Genomic DNA, 23,725 nt, shown 5'->3' on the forward strand with positions numbered 1-23,725 from the left:
GATCCATGAAACAACTTTCCCTCTTATCCCATGACTGCTTACTTTGTTTAAGAGCTTTTGATGAGGAACCTTGTCAAAGGCTTTCTGAAAGTCCAAGTACAATATCCACTGAATCACCTCTGTCCACATGTTTGTTGACCCCCTCAAAAAATTCTGATAGGTTGTTGAGGCATGATTTCCCTTTACAAAGCCATGTTGATTCTTCCCCAACAAATTGTGTTCATCTACGTGTCTTATAATTCTGTTCTTTACTATAATTTTAGACACTTTGCCTGGTACTGAAGTTAGGTGTACCGGCCTGTAATTGCTGGGATTGCCGCTAGAGCCTTTTTAAAAAATTGGCGTCCCATTAGCTATCATTTAGTCATCTGGTACAGAAGCTGATTTAAAGGATAGATTACATACCACAGTTGTGCAGTCTCATATTTGAGTCCATCAGAACTCTTGGATGAATACCATCTGCACCTGGTGATTTATTACTGTTTAGTTTATCAATTTTGTTCCAAAGCCGCCTCTAGTGACACCTCAATCTAGGACAGTTTCTCGGCTTTGTCACCTAAAAAGAATGGCTCAAGTTTGGGAATTTTCCTTATATCCTCTGCAGTGAAGACTGTTGCAGAGAATTAATTTAGTTTCTCTGCAAAGGCCTTATCTTCCTGGAGTGCTCCTTTTAGTACCTTCACCATCCAGTGGCCTTACTGATTGTTTAGCAGGCTTTCTGCTTCTGATAAACTTAAATTTTATTTTTGCTGTTAGTTTTTGAGTTTATGGCTAGTTGCTCTTCAAATTCTTCTTTGGCCGCACTAATTATACTTCTACACTTGATTTGCCAGTATTTATGCTCTTTTCTGTTTTTCTCAGTAGGATTTAACTTCCAGTTTGTAAATAATGCCTTTTTGCCTTTAACCGCTTTTGTTTAGCCATGGTGGCACATTTTTGGTCCTCTTACTTTGTTTTTTAATTTGGGGCATGCAGTTAATTTGAGCCTCTATTATGGTGTGTTTAAAAAGTTTCCATCCAGCTTGCAATCATTTCACTTTTGGGACTTTACCTTTTAATTTCTGTTTAACTAGTTTCCTCATTTTTGTGTAGTTCCTCTTTCTGAAGTTAAATGCTACTGTAGTGGGCTTCTCCCCTGCTCCCTCCAGGGATCTTAAATTTAATTATATTATGGTCACTGCTAGTTAGCAGTCCAGCTATATTCACCTTGTGGACCAAATCTTGTGCTCCACTTAGGACTAAATCAAGAATTGCCTCTCTCCTTCTGGATTCCAGGACTAGCTGATCCAAGAAGCAGTCATGTATGGTGCAAATAAACTTTATTCCGGCCTGAGGTGATGGAGATAGTTGAAATCCGCCATTATTATTAAGTTTTCTATTTTTATTAACTCTCTAATCTCCCTGAGCATTTCACAGTCATCATCACCATTCTGGTCAGGTAGTTGATAGTATATCCCTACTGCTGTATTCTTCTTATTGAAGCACAGAATTTCTATCCATTTTATGGTACAGTTTGGTTCATTTAAGTTTTTTACTATATTTGACCCTATGCATTCTTTCACATGTAGTGCCGCTCCGCTGCGAGCATGACCTGTTCTGTCATTGCTATATATTTTTGTGACAAAGTGGGAATGTTCTTACAGTTTTGTCTGAATACTGTGTGTGCGCCTCAGTTTCATCTGGATCTGTAAAAGCAGCAGAGTCCTGTGGCACCTTATAGACTAACAGACATATTGGAGCATGAGCTTTCGTGGGTGAATAGCCACTTCGTCGGATGCACCCACGAAAGCTCATGCTCCAATATGTCTGTTAGTCTATAAGGTGCCACAGGACACTCTGCTGCTTTTTCAGTTTCTCCTGTATTACTCAAGTTACTCACAGACAAAGACCGACACTCTGTAACCTGGCAACTGATGGCCGGGGCTATCCTCTGTAAGAATCAGACATGGGGTTTAAAAGAACAAAGCGAGAGGTGGAGAGTAGGTGGCCTGTTGGCCTGAGAAAGAGACAAAGGAAGAAGGACAGGTGGACATGACTGAGGCTGGGCTGCTGGAAGCTGGTCAGTCTCCTGGTTGGGACTCAAGGGGGGTAAGCCTAGGACTCTGGGCTCTCTATTCTGCCCCCTGCCCACCCCATGGACTTTGTTGTAACTTCCTGCTTTCTGTGCTAATAAGATCTGTTCTTGACTTTAATAAAGCTTTTGATACTGTCTCACATGACCTTCTCATAAACAAACTAGGGGTATGCAACCTAGATGGAGCTATTATAAAGTGAATGCAAAACTGGTTGGAAAACCGTTCCCAGAGAGTAATCATCAGTGGATCACAATCATCCTGGAAGGGCATAACAAGTGGGATCCCACAGGTCCTGTTCTGGGTCCACTTACAAAGTTTGCAGAGGAGTTGCAAGGGGTTGCTTTGGAGGATAATTCAAAATGATCTGGACAAGATGGAGAAATGGTCTGACGTAAATAGTATGAAATTCAATAAGGACAAATACACAGTACTCCACTTAGGAAGGAACAATCAGTTGCACACATACAAAATGGGAAATGACTGCCTAGGAAGGAGTACTGCGGAAAAGGATCTGGGGGTCATAGTGGGCCAAGCTAAATATGAGTCAACAGTGTAACTCTGTTGCAAAAAAAAGCAAACATCATACTGGGATGTATTAGCAGAACTGTTGTAAGCAAGATAGAAGAAGTAATTTTTCCGCTCTACTCTGCACTGGTTAGGCCTCAACTGGAGTATTGTGTCCAGTTCTGGGAGCTACATTTCAGGAAGGATGTGGACAAATTGGAGAGAGTTCGGAGAAGAGCAACAAAAATGGATTGAAGGTCTAGAAAACATGACCTATGAAGGAGGATAGAAAAAATTGAGTTTGTTTAGTCTGGAAAAGAGAAGACTGAGAGGGGACATAACAATTTTCAAGTATGTAAAAGATTGTACAAGGAGAAGGAAGAAAAATTGTTTTTCTTAACCTCTGAGGATAGGACAAGAAGCAATGGGCTTAAATTGCAGCAAGGGAGGTTTAGGTTGGACATTAGGAAAAGCTTCCTAATGTCAGGGTGGGTAAGCACTGGAATAAATTACCTCAGGAGGTTGTGGAGTCTCCCTCATTGGAGATTTTTAAGAGCAGGTTAGACAAACACCTGTCAGAGATAGTCTGAACTGTACTAGATGACCTCTCGAGGTCCCTTCCAGTTCTGTGATTCTTTAACTAATAAACCCTTCTGTTTTATCTTGCTGGTGAGAGTCATTGCTGACTGTGAAGTTGAGGGTGCACGGGCCTGTTGAGGGGCACATAAGGCTTCCCCAAATGTCCTCTACATGTGGACTCGCTGCGGGGAGCTCACAGCATGGAACAGGGGTGCTGAATGCTCTGAGGTCAGACTCAAGGAGGTGCTGAAGCGAAGGAGGCTTGCCCTAGTGACAGTGTACCCTGAGGGGAGTCACCCTGCCAGAGTCCTGTCTGACTTCATTCAGAGCGGTACCAGAGCACCAAGCCTGTGCACTCGTGAGAATTTTGTACCCTGGTATTACTGTGTCCCATTGATTATCATCATTCCATCAAGTTTCTGGGATGCCTATTATAACAATATCATCATTTAATAGAAGGCACTGAAGTTCACCCATTTAAGTATTTAAGCTTCTAGAATTTGTATATAAGCACTTATAAAATTTATCACTTTTTAGCTGTCTGTCGTTATGTGATGTAATTGAATGGGCCTTTTTTCATTTGACTGTTTCTCATCACATCCTACCTCTACTTTATCATCATCCATCCTCTCCTCTTTATTAGGATATAGAGAATCCCCATAATAGATATTCCGCTAAGGGATGTCTCTGCCTGAACTGTGTGCTCCTTTGCACCTGTTAGTTTTCTCCCAGCCCGTAGTTTAAAAACGCCTCATGATCACTGATCCCAAGGTAGGCAACCACCTACTTTAAGTCCAGCATTTAATTCATCTTTATCTTTTAGTTACCTTGTGTTGGGCGTGCTACTTTCTGTGTAAGAAAATTATCTAGAATTTTCAGACATTCTAATGATTTACTACTAGCTGCATGAGACCTCCAGCATATGTTTTTTTTCCAAACTGAAGTCCCCCATAACAATACAACTTTTTTTCTTTCTGTTATATACAGATTCTTAAGAAGTAATTTATTCTGTTCTCTGGTTTGATTTGTTGTTTTGTAACAGATCCCCACCAATATCCCTTCCTGATCTTTGTTAACTAGCACGCTGATCCACATGCATTCAAGATCCTGTGGTTCTGAGTTACAAATAACTATTAAAATCAGTAATGGTGTCTTTAGATTCCCCACCTCTTACTCACTTGGTCCTTCCTAAACAGGTTATAACCAGTGATTTTAATATTCCAACATGCAGACTGTCTCACGAGGTTTCAGTAATGCCACTTATATCAATTTTCTTACTGATGAGAATTTCCAGTTCCTTTTGCATGTTACCCAAACTGTTAGTTTTGATATATAAGCAGCTGAAAAAATTCTCTTCCCATTCTTTGTCACATCATAGAATCATATAATATTAGGGTTGGAAGAGACCTCAGGAAGTCATCTAGTCCAAACTCCTGCTCAAAGCAGGATCAACACCAGCTAAATCATCCCAGCCAAGGCTTTGTCAAGCTGGGCCTTAAAAATCTCCAAGGATGGAGATTCCACCACCTTACTAGGTAACCCATTCCAGTGCTCCACCACCCTTTTAGTGAAATAGTGTTTCCTAGTACCAACTATCAATTCAGTTTGTTCATGGCACACAGAATTAGATTATTCTGTATTTTCCTCCACAGCACCCTCCCCTTGCATTGTATATTATCACCCTTCCAGCTGATCCACCTAGTCTCTTGCCAAGAAGATCAGCCCCTTCTCCCCCCACCTGTGAAAGGCATGTCATGCCATTCAAAAATTCCACTTTCAGGCTGGAATCTGACCAAATGTTTCAGAGAACAAAAATGCACGGCCAACAGTTCAGCTCCAGTATTTTCTGCCTTCGCTTATTTGTTGGCTCTGAAGGATTTTTGAGAAGGTTACTTCCTCTTCTTTAGCTCCCTTGCAATGTGTGGAATTCATAATCTCCTCCAAACTTTCAGTTGAACTAAGAGCAGTTCTTTATTACTTTCCTGGCACCCTCACTCTCCTAGAAGAAGATAGCATTGTACATGTTTGAAATGTATGGAACGTTTTATCTGGAAATGTTTTTTTTTTAAAAAAAAGTACAGTATTTATATTATTTTGAATTACAATGCTATGTTAGGTTACTCTTGTCATTCCTAATGACATCATAATTCATGATATTGAAACTTGAGTCAACTGAACCACAAAAGGCCCATAAAGCCATTTGATTTACACTTGTTTCATTGCAAATTTGAGAAGATTCTAAACTATTTAGTTGAATTTGAAAAAACAGCACCTGGCACAAAATAAACTGCTGACTTAGTTAATGCTGCCATTTAAAATTTAAAAACTTGAATTCTTGCTAGTTTTTTTATGCATTCAGCATGTGTTCTCTTTAAAAACTTCCTTAAAAGTAAAGGTTTCAATACTCAAAACAGCCAGGCTGACACAACTAGAAACTTGTTCTCTAATTTGACGCAAAAAGTGGTGTGACCCAGGTGTAAGTTTCTGCTGTGAAGAGTGCAGGAATTGTTTGTAATATTTTATGGACTATCTGTATGGCTCTGTTTTGATCATTTTGGTATTGCTACTCAGTGGGTACAGAAGGGTTAAAATGATGCCCCTGAGTCAGAGCTGAAGACCCGAAGGACTAAACTAAGGACTTCCCAATACTGTTTTCCAATTGACTAATAAACTTTCTTCTAATATCATGGAGACTCTCTGGCTGGTGCCAGCAGCTAGGGAATGCTCAGCTGATGTATAGAGAATCTTTATGGAAAACAGGAGACTTTCCACTAGGAAGATGTATATTGCTCAGTGGAAGTGCTTCTTGTTATGGCAGAAGATATGACTTTTTTCAGTCATCTATTTCGGTAATTTTGGACTACATATTATCTCTTAAACAATCTAGCCTTTCTCACAGCTCCATTGAGATTCACTTAGCAGCAATTTCAGCCTTTCATTCTCATATTCAGGGTTCTTCAGTTTTTATCACCCAGTGCTCAAAATGTTTGAGTCCTACTGAGCGTGTCCACCGGAAGGAAAATACCACCTTCTTGAAGCTTGAACCTAGTCCTTACCTCTCTAGTTGGTACCTTTTTTTCAAGGCCCTATCATCCTGCTCCCTTGACCACTTTCAGTTGAGAGGTGGCTATTACTTCTGCATGCAGAGTAATCAAAATCCAGGCGGTCATGGCAAACCACACTGTCTATATAAAAAATGGTGTACGGGGAACTGAGGCTTCATCCAAAATTTATTCTGAAAGTATTTTTGGACTTTCATATCCAGTTACCTGTATTTTTTCCAAGACCTCACTTTTCTCCTGATGAAACAAAACTGCATATCCTAGATTGAAAAGGACGCTTTTTTGTACTACCTTAATAGGCAAAGACTGGCTAGAAGATCTCCTAAACCAGTGCTTCTCAAAGTGGTGGTCCGTGGACTGGTGCCAGTCTGCGAGCCATCGGCTACCGGTCCACAGCGAGTTTCCTCATAAGAGCGTCAAATAGGATGATAATATGGCACTGGTCTCTGGCACATTGGGGGCAAAAAATTGCCGATCCCCCACATCAGATAGCTTGAGAAGCACTGTCCTAGACATTTTTTTCATATGGAAGTTCATCTAAAGGTAGACCTCTTTCTGCTTCAGGAACTTTGAAATGCACTGTAAGGGTAACCTTGGATAGTAACAAACTGCAACTCCCTGATCAGGTTACTCTGCCCATTCCACCAGAATGCAGGCCTCATCTGTGACGTGCTTCATTAAAGTTCTGATCACAGAGATTGTAGAGAGGCAACATAGTCCTCGGTGCACTTGTTCATCAATCGTTATTCGCTAATATCAACTTCTAGAACTAATGCACAGGTTGGCTGAACAGTCCTGCAGTCATTTAAAATGAGCTCCTAGTCCCGACTGCCTGGAATGTTGAACTACTGGCTAATCACCATAAGTGGGAACCAGATGCACAGGAATTTCAAGGAGAGAAATCAGTTACTCAGTTTGCAGTAACTGTTGTTATTTGAGGTGTTCTGTGCGTACAGATCCCACAGCCCACTCTCCATCCCCACAGCTCAGAGACTTCTCTTGGGATCTTTGGATGACAAAGGAAATTTGAATGGTGGACAGGATTGCTCTGCCCTTTATTCCCTTCGGGGAGAGTGAAGACATGAAGGGCATATGCATAGCCTTTATGGGACACAACTTCCAAATTCCCGTGCTAAGGTCACATGCACACCAGTAGTAGGATCCACAACGACAGACTGTCTCAAAGAACAACAGGTACTGCAAGATGAATAACCATTTTTTTTTTCTGTGGCAGGTCTCTGTTTAGAGCCGCCCTTCTGAATTATTGAACACTGGAGGGCAGGGGGGTCAGGAAGTGGGTCAGTATTGGAGTCAGGAAGGCTTCAAATTCAGTCTGTTTGTATGGAGTGCTCAGAACACTCTACCCCGTGCCCCTCCCCTTCGCCACACAAAAAAAAATTGTTCAGCTTAACACTTGTCTTCTCCACATGACAAATGTCCCATCCTAGGTTGTTTCATCAGCTAAAACATGCCTGCTTGAACCATTGCTCTCCTCACCTGCCCTCTCTGTTATTTTGGCTATGACTCCCTAGCCTTATTAACAGTCACTTGGCTTCAGCACTGAACGCTGCGTGGCATCAGTGATACAGTCCTTGCCAGTGCTGATCACATTCAAACACAGAATGCTGTTGTCCTCATTACCAATTCTCTGAGAAATGCAGTTCCATACAATTTAAAAAGAACCATCTTATTACTAATGACAGATGAGTAATGTTTAGCTTCTTTTACGTATTAGTAAGAATTGAATCTTTAAACTACATTAATTAAGTTTTGGGATGACATTTTGCAAACCAAAGGTTTTTTGTTCTCTACTGCAGATTAGTAATTAACACTCTCTTCACCCCAATCAGTTTTTTGTGTGTGCACTTATGCACTGCATTTAGAGCCGAGCTTAGTATTCGCCCCCAGGAAATGCCTGAAAATTGCATTTTTTAAATGTTGCATTTTTTTATTTTTTTTTTAAAGGAGAGAGACTAAAGAAGAGAGGAGGGTCTGTAGTAGTTATATGCAGGATTATTTTCCCCCAATTTAAGCATTGCTTATAAAAATATAACTTCAATAACTAGGACTTCTAGGTGTTAGGTAATAGATAATAAAAGTTGTAAATGAATGTTGCTGGGGCAATACGATCTTTTGCTGCTGCAAAAATAATATATTTATTTTTTGATAAATATTCTAGGTAATGTTTTAAGACCAAAGCAAGATTACCTTCAGTTTGTTACCTGTATTTGAGTATGTTCTCAAAGAATTGGAAGAGCAAATAAGTCAGGCTGACAACTTCATAATCATTTTTATATTTTCTTTGGAGGATGAAAAGCAACTCTGATTCTCCAACTGTGAAGATTTTCATGTTAACCTGTAGAGACTAGTTTACAAGTAAGACATATTAACTTGAGTTTATTATGGGGAAAATAATCTTTTCAGACTAATCTGCTAAACATAACATTTATCTGCATAGGTTCACCTTTGTAAAGCAAACAGGATTAAATGATTACCTTTCATTATCTTGGAATATATATCATGCTATGTAAAATAGTAATTGAAGTATATGACCCTTGGATAGGCCTACTTGACAAAACAGCCCTACAATGGAAAAACACAGTAATACGTGGCACCAGCACAAAGTACATGTTGTTCTTTTTAAAGAATTTAGAACAAAAATCAATCTACTTTGAAACTATTATTCTACTATTATTATATTATTATTATTATTATATTATTCTACTATTTCTAAAATATTAAGGGTTTAAAAGTTACTGTTTCTGAAAATTAGAAAAACAAAAGTTTGTAGATATTTCTTTTTTACATGTTCAGTCAGCAGCCAGTAAACCTGTATTGATAGAGGTTTTCTCCTCCACCTTGCCTGGCTGCTAGGAAGAGGTCACTGGTACCATAGGACAGACTGCCTGCTCTCAGTTTCAGTGCCTGGCTCCTCCCCAGCCCAGCGCAGCCGTTAGAGCAGGGGAGGGCAAACTTTTTGGCCTGAGGGCCACATCGGGGTTGCAAAACGGTATGGAGGGCCGGGTAGGGAAGGTGGTGCCTCCCCAACCAGCCTGGCCTCTGCCCCCTTCCACTTTCCTCCCCCTAACTGCCCCCCTCAGAACCTCCGACCCATCCAACCCCCCCCCAGCTCCTTGTCCCCTGACCACCCCCTCACAGGATCCCTGCCACAACTGCCCCCGGGACCCCACCCCCTATCCAACTTCCCCCCCAGCTGCCCCCCTAATCACCCCCTGGGATTCCACCCCCAATCCACCACTGCACCCAAGCCTCTTTCAGAATGTGGCCCTGCGAACATGGGTGGAGGGCTCAGGAAGAGCAGGGGCAGCTGTGCAACCGGAGAGAAGTGGCAGTTTCCCCTTCAAAGCACTGCTTCTCTCTGGCTGGCTGCATGGTCGCCAGGTGGTCCTGAGTTCTCCGGCCGTGTTTCCCGACACCAGCACTGCCCGCCTGGTCTTCTGCCCCCTCAATGCAGCCCCCCCCTCCACAGGGGGTGCACTGGTGCTGAGCTGCTTCAGTGCCTGGCTCTGGGGCCCCCGGTTGTTAAGGGACCCCGTGCCAGGGTACCCTGTGTTCACTTGTAAATCTGCCCCGAGCCACGCTGTCTGGCCGGAGCCTGCTACACTGCTGGCACAGTGAGTTGAGGCTGTGGGGTGGGGGGGGGACAACAGGGGAGGGGCTGAGCAGGATGGCCCCACGGGCCGTGGGCTGTAGTTTGCCCGCCTCTGCATTACAGGGAAGGTCAGGTCTCACCCCTTTAGCCGCGGGCTGGAGGGAACATTTTCAATTACTCTGTTGAGGTGGCCCATGTACAAGCTGGTCAACTGTAGGAGCTGTAAGAGGATGTAGAATGCTTAGTGAGGATGGAATCTTTGGAGATTTTAGCTGCTAAAAATCTGAAGTCTCTACTGAAACTGCAGTTTCTCAAAGCACCTACATAGGACATGTTAGACACTGTGGTCAAAATTTTCAAGGTCAGCAGGAGTGAGGGGGCTACTCCTTTCTCTGGCATTTGGATGTGGCGGTACCTTTACCTCCTGTATTTGTAATTAATCACAGACACAGATTGACGTTCCAAACCAGTTTTCCTTCCTAAGGTCTGGTTTAGTGTCTAATGCACAAAATATATCCCAGCACCTCTACAAGATACCTGTCTCATTTGACTCTTCTTAGGGGCTACAAAAATTTCTTCTAAACAAAAGTTATACAAATATTTACTAATTTTCACTTTGTATTATGGTTTCCCCAATATTTTTCCCTATGTTTTAGAAGTCCTCTTCTTGGCACAGAGGTTCCAGGCAGTTACTGTCCCTAATCCTAAACCTAACCTTTTCTCTAGAGAAACCTTAGCCACTGCTGTTCCCTTTCAGGCTTCTAAGGGCATGTTTACACCAGTTAAACACCAGCTGATCCATGTCAGCTGACTTGGGCTCAGGCTGTGGGGCTGTAAAGTAGTGGTGTAGACACTTAGACTGAAGCCCAAACTCTGGGTCCTCGTGAGGAGAGAGGATCCTAGAGCCCAGGCTGCAGCCTGGGCCTGAATGCCTACATTGCAGTTTTACAGCCAGCTGCCCAAGTCAGCTAACATGGGCCAAACACAGATGTTTAAAAGCATACTTTAGGGCAGTGGTTCCCAAATGGAGATTTGAGAACCCCTGGGGGTTCACGAAATGTTACAGGGGGTTCTTGGAAAAAATTTCCCTAATGGCAGACAGAGCTGTCTCTAGGAACACCGGGGAGCACGGGGCCAGCAGCCCGGAACCCCTGGGCTTCCAAGGGCTAAGAGGATCAAAGCAAGCATATCTATAACACTGAGGAGATTTCAACTTCAAGACTCCTTATAAGAAATGGAAAGAGAGGTGGATATTTTTTGCTGTTTTTAAAATTAAATAGGCAACTAGTATTTTTAAAAATATTATGACAAACAAGTTTAAGCTTTGTTATAATGTGCATTGTTTGTCTGGACTGCTCAAGACCTGAATGCTTGTGTAGGAGGAACTCTTTGAGTTGGCTTCTTAAATACCTTCATGCTATTTCACATCTGATACTCTTTGATGAAACATAGGAGCCTTGTCTTAGAACAGGCTTATTCAAAGTGACACAAGCTATGAAAGTGAGATCATGGAGGAGCGTTGCAGTTTTCATAATGTAATAAAAATACTATAATGATAAATAAGAACATAAGAATAGCCCTGCTGGGTCAGACCAAGGGTCCATCTAGCCCAGTATCCTGTCTTCCAACAGTGGCCAGTGCCAGGTGCCCCAGAGGGAATGAACAGAACAGGTAATCAAGTGATCATTCCCCGTCGGTCATTTCCAACTTCTGGCAAACAGAGGCCAGGGACACTTAATAAATAGTGTGTAATAAGCATGTCCTAAGAACAATTTTTATATTTTCAAGATCACTGCTTTTATCATTTATACTCGGGTAAATGAGAAAATCCCTGGAAATGTTTTTTTTTTAGAAGGGGGTTCTCGAGACTTGACATTTTAGTGACAGGGGTTCACAGGTTGTTAAAGTTTGGGAACCACTGCCTTAGGGTATGTCTACATTGCAATAAAAGACCTGCAGCTGGCCCACATCAGTTGAGCTGCGGGGCTACAAAAGTGCAGTGTAGATGTTTAGGCTGCATCCTGGGCTCTGAGACCCTGAGTGAAGGTGGGAGGGTCTCAAAGCCTAGGTTGCAGCCTGAGCTCAATTGTCTACACCAGGGGTCGGCAACCGATGGCACGCGAGCCAATTTTTAATGGCACGCTGGTGCCTGCCAGGACCCCAGTGTGCCATTAAAAATCCTGCCGACGTGGGTCCGCGCTCCTAGGCTGAAGCACCGGGCCCAGCGCAGCAAGCCGCTGGCCCCTCCCCCATCTTCCCCCCCTTGCCCTAGAGCCCTGCAGCCCTGCCGCCCCACACAGCGCTCTGGGGGTTGGGGCTGCGCACTCCTACGGGGCAGTGTTTGGCTCCGTGGGGAGGGAAAGAAGCTCCCCGCTCATCCGGAGCCCTGCCGCCGTGCGCAGCCCCGCCCTGCAGAGCACTGCACATGCGGCGGCGGGGCTCCGGATCAGCGGGGAGCCTCATGGTAAGGGGTCCGGGGGTGGGGCAGTTGGAATTAAGGGTCAGGGGCAGTCAGGGGACAGGAGCAGAGTGGGTTGGATGGGGGGTGGGATCCTGGGGGGGGGTGGTTCAGAGCGGGGGCTCTGGTGGGGCAATCAGAGAGCAGGGGAGTTGGATTGAGCATGGGAGTCCCAGGGTCTGTTAGGTGTGGGGGTGGATAGGGATCAGGCAGTCAGGGGATAGGGAGCAAGGAGGTCCTGGGGGCAGTTAGGGTGGGAGGGTCCTGGAGGGGTGGTCAGGGGACAAGAGCTTGGGGGGTTGATGAGTCAGTTCTGGGGGGAGGCTGTCAGGATGTGGGATGTGGAGAGGGGCTGGAAGCAGGGAGCAAGGGGCATTGTATGGGTCCAGAGTTCTAGGGTCCCTGTCAGGGGTCTGGTAGCAGTTAGATAGGCATGGGAGTCTGGGGGTTCTGTCTGGGTGCGGGGGTGTAGATAAGATTGGGGCGTCGGGACAGGTAGGGGGTAGGTCCTAGGGGCAGTCGGACAGGGGGCAGAGAGGCTTAGATAGGGGATGGGTCCCCAGGAGGGGGTAGTTGGGACAAGGAGCGGGGGGTTTGAGGGTTCTGGGGAGGGCAATCATCCACCTGAGCCCTGCACCCCCCCCACACACCTCCAGGCCCTGCCATGAACCCTGTACCACCAGCCCTCTGACTCTTTCAGCCTGCATGACCCCAGCCCTGACTCTGACACCCCACACATACCCAGTCCTCCTACCCGAGACCTGCACCCCTCTCACATGTGCCTAGCCCTCTGCCCTGTCTCTTGCACCCCCACATCCCTATCCCACCTGAGCACCAATGGGAGTTCCTGCACCGCCACTCACGTTCCACCTGCAACCCTCACACCAAATGGGATCAGCCCAGGTAAGTGCCCCCACACCCACTCTCTTGCCCCAACCCTACTTCTAGCTTCTGGCCAGACCCTTCACCCCCAGCCCTGTGCTCAGTCCACTCCCACCTTCAGCTCAGTGCAGAGAGAGGAAGAGGCTGGGCCAGAACCAGGGAGAAGGTAGGTACCCACTGTATGTGGGCAGGGCCGGGACCCCAGACCGGCAGCGGGGTGAGCGGGTCTGGCAGCCAGGATCCCGGCTGGCAGGAGCTGGCGGATGGAAACCCTGAGCGGCTCAGCCCACTGCTGGTCTGGGATCCCGGCTGCTAGCCTTGCACAGCGCGCTGCTGGTCTGGGGTTCTGGCTGCCGGACCCTTCCCAGCTGGGGTCCCGGCCACAGGCTCCTCTCAGCCCACTGCCAGCCTAGATGAACAGAACCCCAGACCAGCAGTGGGCTGAGCAGGCCGGCGGCGTAAGATCAACAATTTAATTTAATTTTAAATGAAACTTCTTAAACATTTTGAAAACCTTGTTTATTTTACAATACAACAATAGTTTAGTTATATAATATATAGACTTGTAGAGAGACACCTTCTAAAAAACATTAAAATGTATTACTGGCATGCGAAACTTTAAATTAGAGTGAATAAATGAAGACTTGGCACACCGCTTCTGAAAGGTTGCTGACCCCTGGTCTACACTATTTATAGCCCCAGAGCCTGATCCCTGTGAGACTGAGTGATCTGACAAAGGCTCTGAGACTCAGTGCTGTGGGTTTTTTAATTGTAGTGTAGACAAACCTGAAGCGAAGAGACAGTCAGTCCCCAGAGTGAGGGAACTGGACCTGCCTTTTATATCTTCTTTTCCTCTTCCCATCAATCTTTGTAGCTTACAGGTACATAATTTGAGAGGAAATATATAGGCAAGAGTTGGGCATGGATTGCTCTTAAAGACCTAGCTACTCTGTGACAGAAGGTGTGGTGCTTGTTTCTTCTAAAGAATCAGATTTATATATTTAAGTGCTGAAATTTTAGGCATTCATATTCAAAAAATATTGGCCTGTACAAATAACAAAGCACTCCAAAGACAGTAGGAGTGGGCCGGACACCTGCATGACTCCTGTTGTAATGACTCTCTACTTAAATTCACAGTTGACTTCTCTGTCTTTGTAAGTTTCTAATACTTTTCCGTTGTTGACAGTGGCTCAGATTTTTAAGTCTGATTTTTTTAAAAAAAGCTTTAGCATCGAAATATATCTTCAGCTTTTAACAGTTAACAAGTAGCAAAAATGGGACACAGATCCCAAAATCTCCTCTAACATCTGAAGTTGGAAAGGGGAACAGAAAACAAACACGGTGGTTTACTTGGGATGGCTTTAAGGAAAAAAAGAAGGCAAACAAGGCTTGAATTTGTGGGTCTAAGTAATCCATTGCCCAAACATGAACTGAGTATTGTATAATCAAACAAGGACTAATCAACCGAACTGGAGCAGGGGAAGTAATCAAATCAGTGGTGTCTAAACAAATAAGTGGTAAAGTTGAACTGCAAGTGAGTTATGACAACAGTTGCTAGACCTAAATAGGAGCTGAGGGGGAAAATGTGGTGGATGAACACAGCACAAATGTTTGAACTCCTCTGCTTATAAATACCACCAAATAAATTGATCTATAAAGGGTTAACATTTTTTTCATTCATCACTTGTTTTAAGCCACCTAATTAATCTGTAACTTAAAGGAAACAGCCAAATCTGTTTTGATACCAGAGGCTTCAAGAATAACTGTAACGATTGGTATTTATATATCTTTGAAATAATGGCATACCTGTTCACTCAAGAAGAAATCCGGAGTTGGTAAAGTGACTTTATTTGTGAAAGGGAGAAGTCCGTGAATGAAGTAAATGTTTGTTAAAGTGGAGGAGGTGTTGGTATCCTATAAATAATATGCTCTGTGATTATTATATTGAAGGTACTGGCTAGTTCCCTAAACATTGTTTTGTTAGCTGAAAATTTCTTTGCTTTTCCTAAATATCTAGCAGAACTATCTTTTTTTTATTTTCTTTGCCTCACTGCTTAGAGAAACAAGACTGCGGACTAAAATGAGCTTGGATATATGCATGCGTACCTCCTATTGAAGCCAATGGGAATTATGACTGGTTACACCAGGGCTGACTTTGGCCCAGATATTAACTTTCCTTCCACATCTAAATTATTAGAACCTATTAACAACTGTATCATATGCAGTGTTGTGTTATGTTCCGAAAGCCTGATAGGCTGGTTACTGGAGTAATTCAGCATCTGTTGCTTAAGAAATTGTCATTTTGTGACAGCGTTGTACTCTACTGCAGTAGGTTAATACTGGCTTTAATGACATTACTCTAGATATATTCCAGATAGTGGTAAATAGTGGTAAATTAGAGCCATATTCAACTCTTTTATTTCTATATTTAAAATTTTAGCTTTATCAGATAAATGTTTTGTATTTTTAATAACAAGCATTCCTCATTAAATAGTTGGCATTGCTCAATATTACATTTCTCTTTGTGCTTTCATTTTGAGAGTATTTAAGAATATGGAGATAGAAGAACAATGTTAGCAAGTAAACCAGTGTCCTGATCTCATCCTCTTGTCCCTGAAAGAAAGATTAGAATTCATGCCCAGAAGAGAGAGTAGTATGATGAGAACTTAGCATGTGAGAGACTGGTACAAACTAACTGCAAGAAGTGCTATACATTGCCAGACATCATTATAATAGGGTAAAAAGATGAAATATTATTATCCTACGTCAGTGGTCCTCAACCTTTTTGTGGCCAGTAGCATGTTCATGTTCTCAGAAGAGTGTGGCGGGCGCCAACAAATTTTCAAGACTTTTTTTTGTATTTGTACATTAAATAATACGAAAAACATCATATTTAATATAACATAGTATGTGAATCCAGAGAGAAGATGGAGAGAAGCTGCGAGGACAGAGAACACTGGTGCCCACAGCCTGCAGCCCCAGAGTTCTCTGTCCCTGTCAGACATGGGGCAGTGGCTCGTCTCCCATGCTGGGCGCTACGCGGGCGCACATAAATGCCCCGGCGGTGCCATGGTGCCTGCGGGCACCATGTTGGGGACCACTGTCCTACCTAGTGCTGTTCACATCTCCTCCTCCCCCCTGGATCCAGATAAGATTCGTAAGCTTATTCTTCATATGAAGAAGCTGTAAGAAAGTTATTACTGTTAAAGGTATTAGAAGACGAGTGCCAATTAAAAAGCTATGGCTTAGAGGTTAGCTGGAGAGGGTTTTTCTGGGATTGGTGCACAAGGGTCCTTCCGATACTAATAGTTATTAGTGAAACCTTTTCTAACAGGTTTTTAACTTTGGGAGAATGTAGTTTAGCTTTCAGACAGGTGCTTTTTAGACACTTTCTTGAACATGACTGTATAACCGAGAACCATGGTTCAGAAGTGTTGGTTGTTCGGAATGAGTGGAGATATTTGAATGTGGTAAAATTTTAATTTTAGCTATGAAATAACTTCCGCTGTGGGTTTCTAACTTCCTTTGTCTTCATTCTTCTTCCCCTTCCTCCCCACTTGCACTTAAAATGTTACATTGTGTATCTTTCACCAGCTTCAGGATCACATTGATCAAAATCCAAGATATGCGCGTATATTGCACAGTTCACTGAATTAAAATGAAGGTACAGTCCTTGAAATGCAGGTACATTCAGGGGCCCCCTGCTCTGAGGCCATGCTCCACGCACTCCATCTCCTGTCACTCACTCGTTCATTTTCATCGGGTTGGGGCACGGGAGGGGATGAAGGCTCCGGCTGGAGGTGCAGGCTCTGAGAGGAGGCTGAGGATAAGATGTTTGGGGTGCGGGAGAGGACTCTGGGGTGGGGGGTGGGGCTGAAGCAGGGGGTTGGGGTGTGGGAGAGGGTATGGGCTCTAGGCTGGGGATGTGGGCTCTAGGGTGGGACCAGAAATGAGGAGTTCAGGGTGCAGGAGAGGAATTTAGACTGGGGTGGGGGTTGGGGATGAGGTGTTTGGGGTGCCAGAGGGGGCTCTGGGCTTGGTGTGAGGGGTTTGGAATGTGTTCAAAAGGGGTTCAGAGGTGGAGCAGGGGTTGAGGTGTGGGCTGTGGGTTGGGACTGAGGACGAGGGATTTGGGATGCAGGAGGGAGCTCGGGGCAGGGGCAGGGGGTTGGAGTACAGAAGAGGGTGTGGGCTGCAGGAGGGAGTTTGGTGTGAGAGGGGGCTCAGAGCTGGGGCAGGGGTTTGGGGCATGGGAGGGGTGAAGAGTGCAGGATCTGAGCACTAGGAAAAACATTTTCACTCAGAGTGGTGAAGCACTGGAATGGGTTACCTAGGGAGGTGGTGGAATCTCCTTCCTTAGAGGTTTTTAAAGTCAGGCATGACAAAGCCCTGGCTGGGATGATTTAGTTGGGAATTGGTCTTGCTTTGAGCAGGGGGTTGGACTATAGATAACCTTCTGAGGTCCCTTCCAACCCTGATATTCTATGATTCTGTGACAGCTGCCTGGAAGCAGCAACAATTCCTTCAGCTCCTAGGTGGAGGGTTGGCCATAGGGCTCTGCATGCTGCCTCAGTCCACAGGCACCACCACCTCCATTGGTGGTGGCAGCCAATGGGAGCTGCGGAGCTGGCACTTGGGGCAAGGGCAGTGTGTGGAGACCCCCTTGCTGCACCTGTGCATAGGAGCTGAGGGACTTGTCGCTGCTTCCGGGGAGCTGCGTGCAGGTAGGGAGCCTGCCAGCCCTGCCAACCAGACTTTGACCGGTCCGGTCAGCTGTGCATTCCTGTACAAACAAACAAACAAAAAACGGACACCTAGAAACCTTAGATCAGGAGTATCTAAACTTCCTAGAACAGGCTGGCATCCCAGAATTGTTTGAGCTGTCCATCCTTTTGATGTGAATATATTGAGGGTTATGAAGCTTACTATAAGTAAGATCTGTTGGATGAGACCTTGGAAACAGCATTCTTGTCAGCTCTGCACAAACTGAAAACATCCAGCAGTTCTCTTCATAAGACAGTGAGTTTGCTCCAGTATCCACCCCAAAATGTCCCATCTGTATACTCTCGTGCAGCAAGCTTGGGAGCTGCTCTCCACCCCGGATATCTCTGAATTTCATTTATTGTGCATGTTATCAAGTTTGAAAAGCTCATCATCCTCTTTTGGGTTAAGATGTTATACATGAAATACGTGTGTGTTAGTACTATTGTGAAGAAAATCACAAGGATAATAGAACTTCAGTGTAATGAAACAAATTGCTACAAAGCAAAATCTTATCAGGGTTATAATAATGGTCTGCTATTAGAATCAAGCAAGTCGAGAGTGGGCTTTGGGAGAGCAGGGGAAGAAATGAAGTCAAGATATGCAAAACACTTGTCTGTAAATACAGTTTGTTTTTCTGTTTATCTTATGGGGAAAAAATTACTTATTTGAATATTAGATGTTTATAAAAGGCCATTAGAATTATGTCCAATTTTATTTACTTAATTCTTCCACTAGAGGGTGCAAGTGTTCTATAAACTTCCCTTTTGAGTGAGAGCAGTGCCTGAGTTGTAGGTGTGTGTGTATCTCTGTGTCAATTTTAATAGGGGAGAACGCCTGGTTTCATATCGCAGTATATGAAAAAGATGAATGAGTTTAAAAAGAAAAGATATGATTCTATAATAAATATGTAACCTATAGATTACACAGAGCCCAAATTATTATTAAAAATTACTACTACTTCTGTATTTCAGATTACTGATTTTTGGATCCTATGAAAGAGAAACGAATGTTCATTGCACGTTTGAGCTGAGCAGTAATGTCTGGGAAGAAAAATCTCGGAGTTCCATTAAAACGGTAAGATGCATACATATTGTGTTACTATATGACTTAAAATCTCATATACTCTGTCTAAACCAGTGGTCCCCAACCTTTTCGTCTGGTGAGTGCCAGACAAAGGACCCGTGGCGGCAATCGAGCATCCGCCGAAATGTCGCCGAATTTCGGCGGCGATGCCTCTCAATGATGTCGCTTGTCGGCGGCAAGCAGCGTCATTGAGAGGCGTCGATTTGGCGGCATTTCGGCGGATGCTTGACCACTGGCCAGGACACGGGTGCATTTAGATGCACCGTGTTGGGGACCCCTGGTCTAAACTATGTATGTTCATTATTCAGTAACTGGTACATCAAGTGCAGTCAAGGACTGCTAGGTACCAACTTTTTGTCACTAAAGGCCTGCTTGTCAAAAAAGACACACACACATGACTTGCATGAGCAGTTACTACCACAGTGTTGCTTGCTCATATAATACCCACATTGCATGCACAAATAAAGTGCACAACTGCACATATGCATTCTTTAAAAATTGCACAGTTAAATTGCTGTGTGCAGTATTGTATGACTTTCAACATAAAATACTGCACACAGCAATTTAAGTTTGAGAAATTTTACACACAACTTAGCTAGTTTATGAAATCTATTAATTTAACTGAAGTATATTCTCAGTGGATGTACAGAACAAGTCTGTAAGGTAAGAACCACATGTTCTTTGAGTGATTGTACATCCATTCCACTTCAGGTATGTGCATACCCAGTGCTCCAGTCAAATTTTTCCCTTAGCAATGTTGTCACATGGAGACCCTTTGGGAAAGGGTCCCTGTTCTTTGCAAATAACTCTTATCTCAGATGTGACAAATTCACTACATCAAACGTGTCTTACAGACTATTTATCCATAATGGATATTGTGTTGTAAGGTACCTACAGAAAGTTTGTAACTTAGCAAGACTCGGAATCATTGCAAGAGGTACGTACGGGTTATATTTTCAGAAATATCTAAATATATTGCAAGTACATTTTATGATATTGGAGTAAATGTTAGTCATCAGGGGATAAAATGTCTCATTATGGGCATAAGAACGGCCGTACCGGCTCAGACCAAAGGTCCATCTAGCCCAGTATCTGTCTACTGACAGTGGCCAATGCCAGGTGCCCCAGAGGGAGTGAAGCTAACAGGCAATGATCAAGTGATCTCTCTCCTGCCATCCATCTCCATCCTCTGATGAACAGAGGCTACGGACACCATTCTTTACCCTTCCTGGCTAATAGCCATTTATGGACTTAGCCACCATGAATTTATCCAGTTCCCTTTTAAAGATTGTTATAGTTCCAGCCTTCACAACCTCCTCAGGTATGGAGTTCAACAAGTTGACTGTGCACTGTGTGAAGAAGAACTTCCTTTTATTTGTTTTAAACCTGCTATCTATTAATTTCATTTGGTGACCCCTAGTTCTTGTATTATGGGAATAAGTAAATAACTTTTCCTTATCCGTATCACTCTGATTTATTATACCTCTATCGTATTCCCCCCTTAGTCTCCTCTTTTCCAAGCTGAGAGGCCTACAGCCTTTAATCTTTCCTCTATGGGACCTCTCCAAACCCAATCTGTTTAGTTGCCCTTTTCTGAACCTTCTAGTGCTAGAATATCTTTATTCAGATGTTGGGAGACCGCATCTTCACAGTATTCGAGATGTGGGCGTACCATGATTATAAGGGCAAATTGTATTCTCCAGTCTTTTCTCTATCTCTCCTTTTTTAATGCTTCCTAACACCCCTGTTTGCTTTTCTGACCGCCTCTGCGCACTCCGTGCATCCTTCAGAGAACGTATCCAGATGAGCCAGATCTTTTTCCTGACTCGTTGTAGCTAATTAGGCCCCAATCATTATTGTATGTAGTGTTGGGGTTATTTTTCCAATGTGCATTACTTTACATTTATCACATTAATTTCATTTGCCATTTGGTTGCCCGATCACTTAGTTTTGTGAGATCTTTTTGAAGTTTTCCACATCTGCTTTATCTTAAACTATCTTTGAGCAGTTTAGCTATCATCTGCAAACTTTCCACTCACTTTTACCTCTTTCTCTCAGATCATTTTGAATAAATTGAATAGGATTGTCTTAGGACTGACTTTGGGAACACTAGTTACCGCTCTCCATCTGAGAATTAGCATTAATTCCTACCCTTGTTCCCTGTCTTTTAACCAGTTTTCAATCCATGAAAGGACCTTCCCTTTATATCCCATGACAGCTTAATTTACATAAGAGCCTGAGGAGACCTTGTCCAAAGGGCTATTCTGGAATCTAAGCACACGTGTCCCACTGTTCCCCCTTGTCCACATGTTTGTTGACCCCTTCAAAGAACTCTAATAGATTAGTAAGACACGATTTCCCTTTACAGAAACCATGTTGACTATTGCTCGACAGTTTGTTTTTCTATGTGTCGGACAATTTTATTCTTAACTATTGTTTTGACTAATTTGTCCGGTACCGATGTTAGACTTACCGATCTGTAATTGCCAGGATCACTTCTAGAGCCCTTTTTAAATATTGGCACCCATTCAAGTATGAGGGAGTTGTTATCCCTCAGTGGTCTAGCCTTGCTCAGTTACAGAACTATCAAAGACCACTTCAAACAATCAAAACCACTTGGAGATGGTAAAGCAACATTGCAACAAGACAGGTTTGCCCTGTCTATGAATAGTTACAAAAAACTGTTTCATGGTAACACAGGGTGGGGAAAAGCACTCTGAATCCTCACCTGAGGAGACATCTTGCTGAGCAGGGATATTCTCATGGAAAAATTGGATCCTGGTTCCTGTGAAGCCAGCCAGCTCTGCAGCAGAAAACCCACTTTATTAGATGGGAAAGATAACTGTAGTAACTGTAGATCCAGGTTTGTGTGTTATGTTTTTGTTTTGTATCATAACCATTTGTTTTCACCATTTTCTTGAATCTAAACTCCATTCTTTCTTAAATCTGTTTTTGTTTTAAGTGTTCACAAGTGCTGTATGATTTTTACAAGAGTGGTGATTTAAGGTAAAACTAGTGAACTGGAGCACACTGCTTCTTGGGGGCAGAGAGTTTGGGATTTCTGTGAGTGGCTGGTGTCGGGCTGGATATTACATGGGTTCAAAGAGACTTGAGTGCATTTATTGTTAACCTGAAAGAGACAGACAGGGCTAATGTAGAGGAGAGAGTTTGAGTGGCTAACAGGCAGGTTAGGCTGGTGGTGTTAGCTCCTGAACACCCAGTTACCACAGGCAGGGGTACCCCTTGCTAGAGGCAGTGGATAACAAGATGACAGTCCTGGGTACCATGAGACTCATCACAGGTACTCTTGGGACAGCATATGCTCTCTGCTGCCTTGTGTTGCTGCACAATGGTATAAAGCATTCAGTTGTCCCAGATCACCCTCAGATTCTTCTTACCGTCTTTGATTACTGGTTGGGGTGTTGTTTTTATTATAGCTAGTGTACTCACCAATAGTTAGTTAGTTAGAGCTTTAGAATAAGTTTCATTTTTAATTTAACTGGTTTTACTTAGAGTTGTTGTTTGTTTTGGTTACCAGTTCTTCGTACCGAGAAATCCTCTGTCTCCAGTCTTTAAGTCTTGCACTGGCCTTGAGAAGTCTGTGCCATTAAGTGACCGTCTTTCTAATGTCTGAAGTGCTTAGATGAGGATTACATCCAGGACAGGTGTCAAATATGTAGAGACTTCAAGCCCCAGATTAAGAAAGATAGAGAGGTAAGACTGCATCATCTCCTCATGGAGGCAGTCTGGTGTCCACTGTCAAAGCCTTCCCACTTAGGATGGGCACTGAGCACATCTGCCTCTGTCAGAAGTGCCCCTTCAAACGTTGCAGGGACTCTGTTCCCTTCTTCAGTGCCAAGGAAAAAGCATAGGCAGCATGCTTCCAAAGAGCCAATGTCCTTGGAACAGTCCCCAAGCAAACAAGGTGCAGGATAGGGATAGGGAGGGGACAGGTAGGACAGTCTCTGTCAAGGTGCAATACAGCTTTGGGTGTTTTATGTCACCAGTGCAATTCATTTCAAAGCATCCTGGGAATTCAGAACAATTTGGCAGATCTTTCAGCAAAGATTGCAAGTAGTCTCAGGGCACATATAGTTAAGGCTTATTTTTCAGACCTGTGGTGAAGGTCTCTCAGATAGACCTGTTTGCTACTTAACACAACAAGAAGCTATTTTATTCAAGAGCAGGTCACAGTCAGGGATCTCTGACAGGTGCTTTCATGTTATCCCAGAAAGAAAATCTGATTTTATGTTTGCCCTCCTGTTCCGCTCCTTTCCAGAGTGTTGCTCAGGATCAAGCAGGATCATGCTCACAGGATCCGAATAGCACCAGTGTGGCCTTAACAATATTGGTTTTCCAGTCTGCTGATCCTCTCAGCCAAAGCTCCTTTGACACTACCTCCAGAGCCAGACCTGATCTCCTGGACCACGGTAGCTTGTTAAATTCCAGTTCAGATGCTCTTGATCTTGCAGCCTGGATGCTCCAGGGTTAATGCCTCAGAAGGTAGACTATTCCGGGAATAGACAGAGAGCCTTTAATTAGATATTCTTACCTGTTGAAGTGGTCAGAGCAAACGAGTATTTTGCTAGTCTGTGCCTCTATACAGCGTATTTTAGACTGTTTTTGTTCTATCTGTTAGCTCTATTAGAGTTCATCTATCTCTGCTTTCCACACTCTAGTTGTTGATCATTGTCAATTAGGTTCT

At 43.7% G+C, this 23,725-nt stretch overlaps 1 protein-coding gene across 2 annotated transcripts in view; it reads left to right on the forward strand.

Annotated features, from left to right (window-relative positions):
- The window catches only part of PDZD8 (PDZ domain containing 8), a 146,438-nt gene that overhangs the window by 48,887 nt on the left and 73,826 nt on the right, over positions 1 to 23,725 (forward strand). For both annotated transcript variants that reach the window (XM_032780789.2, XM_032780790.2), the window contains one exon: positions 18,909 to 19,011. In XM_032780789.2, the coding sequence (XP_032636680.1) occupies positions 18,909 to 19,011 (103 nt within the window). The remainder of the gene's footprint in view (positions 1 to 18,908; positions 19,012 to 23,725) is intronic.

The sequence above is a fragment of the Chelonoidis abingdonii genome, chromosome 15 (genome assembly GCF_003597395.2).
Source record: "Chelonoidis abingdonii isolate Lonesome George chromosome 15, CheloAbing_2.0, whole genome shotgun sequence".
In the NCBI taxonomy this organism is placed as follows: Eukaryota; Metazoa; Chordata; order Testudines; family Testudinidae; genus Chelonoidis; species Chelonoidis abingdonii.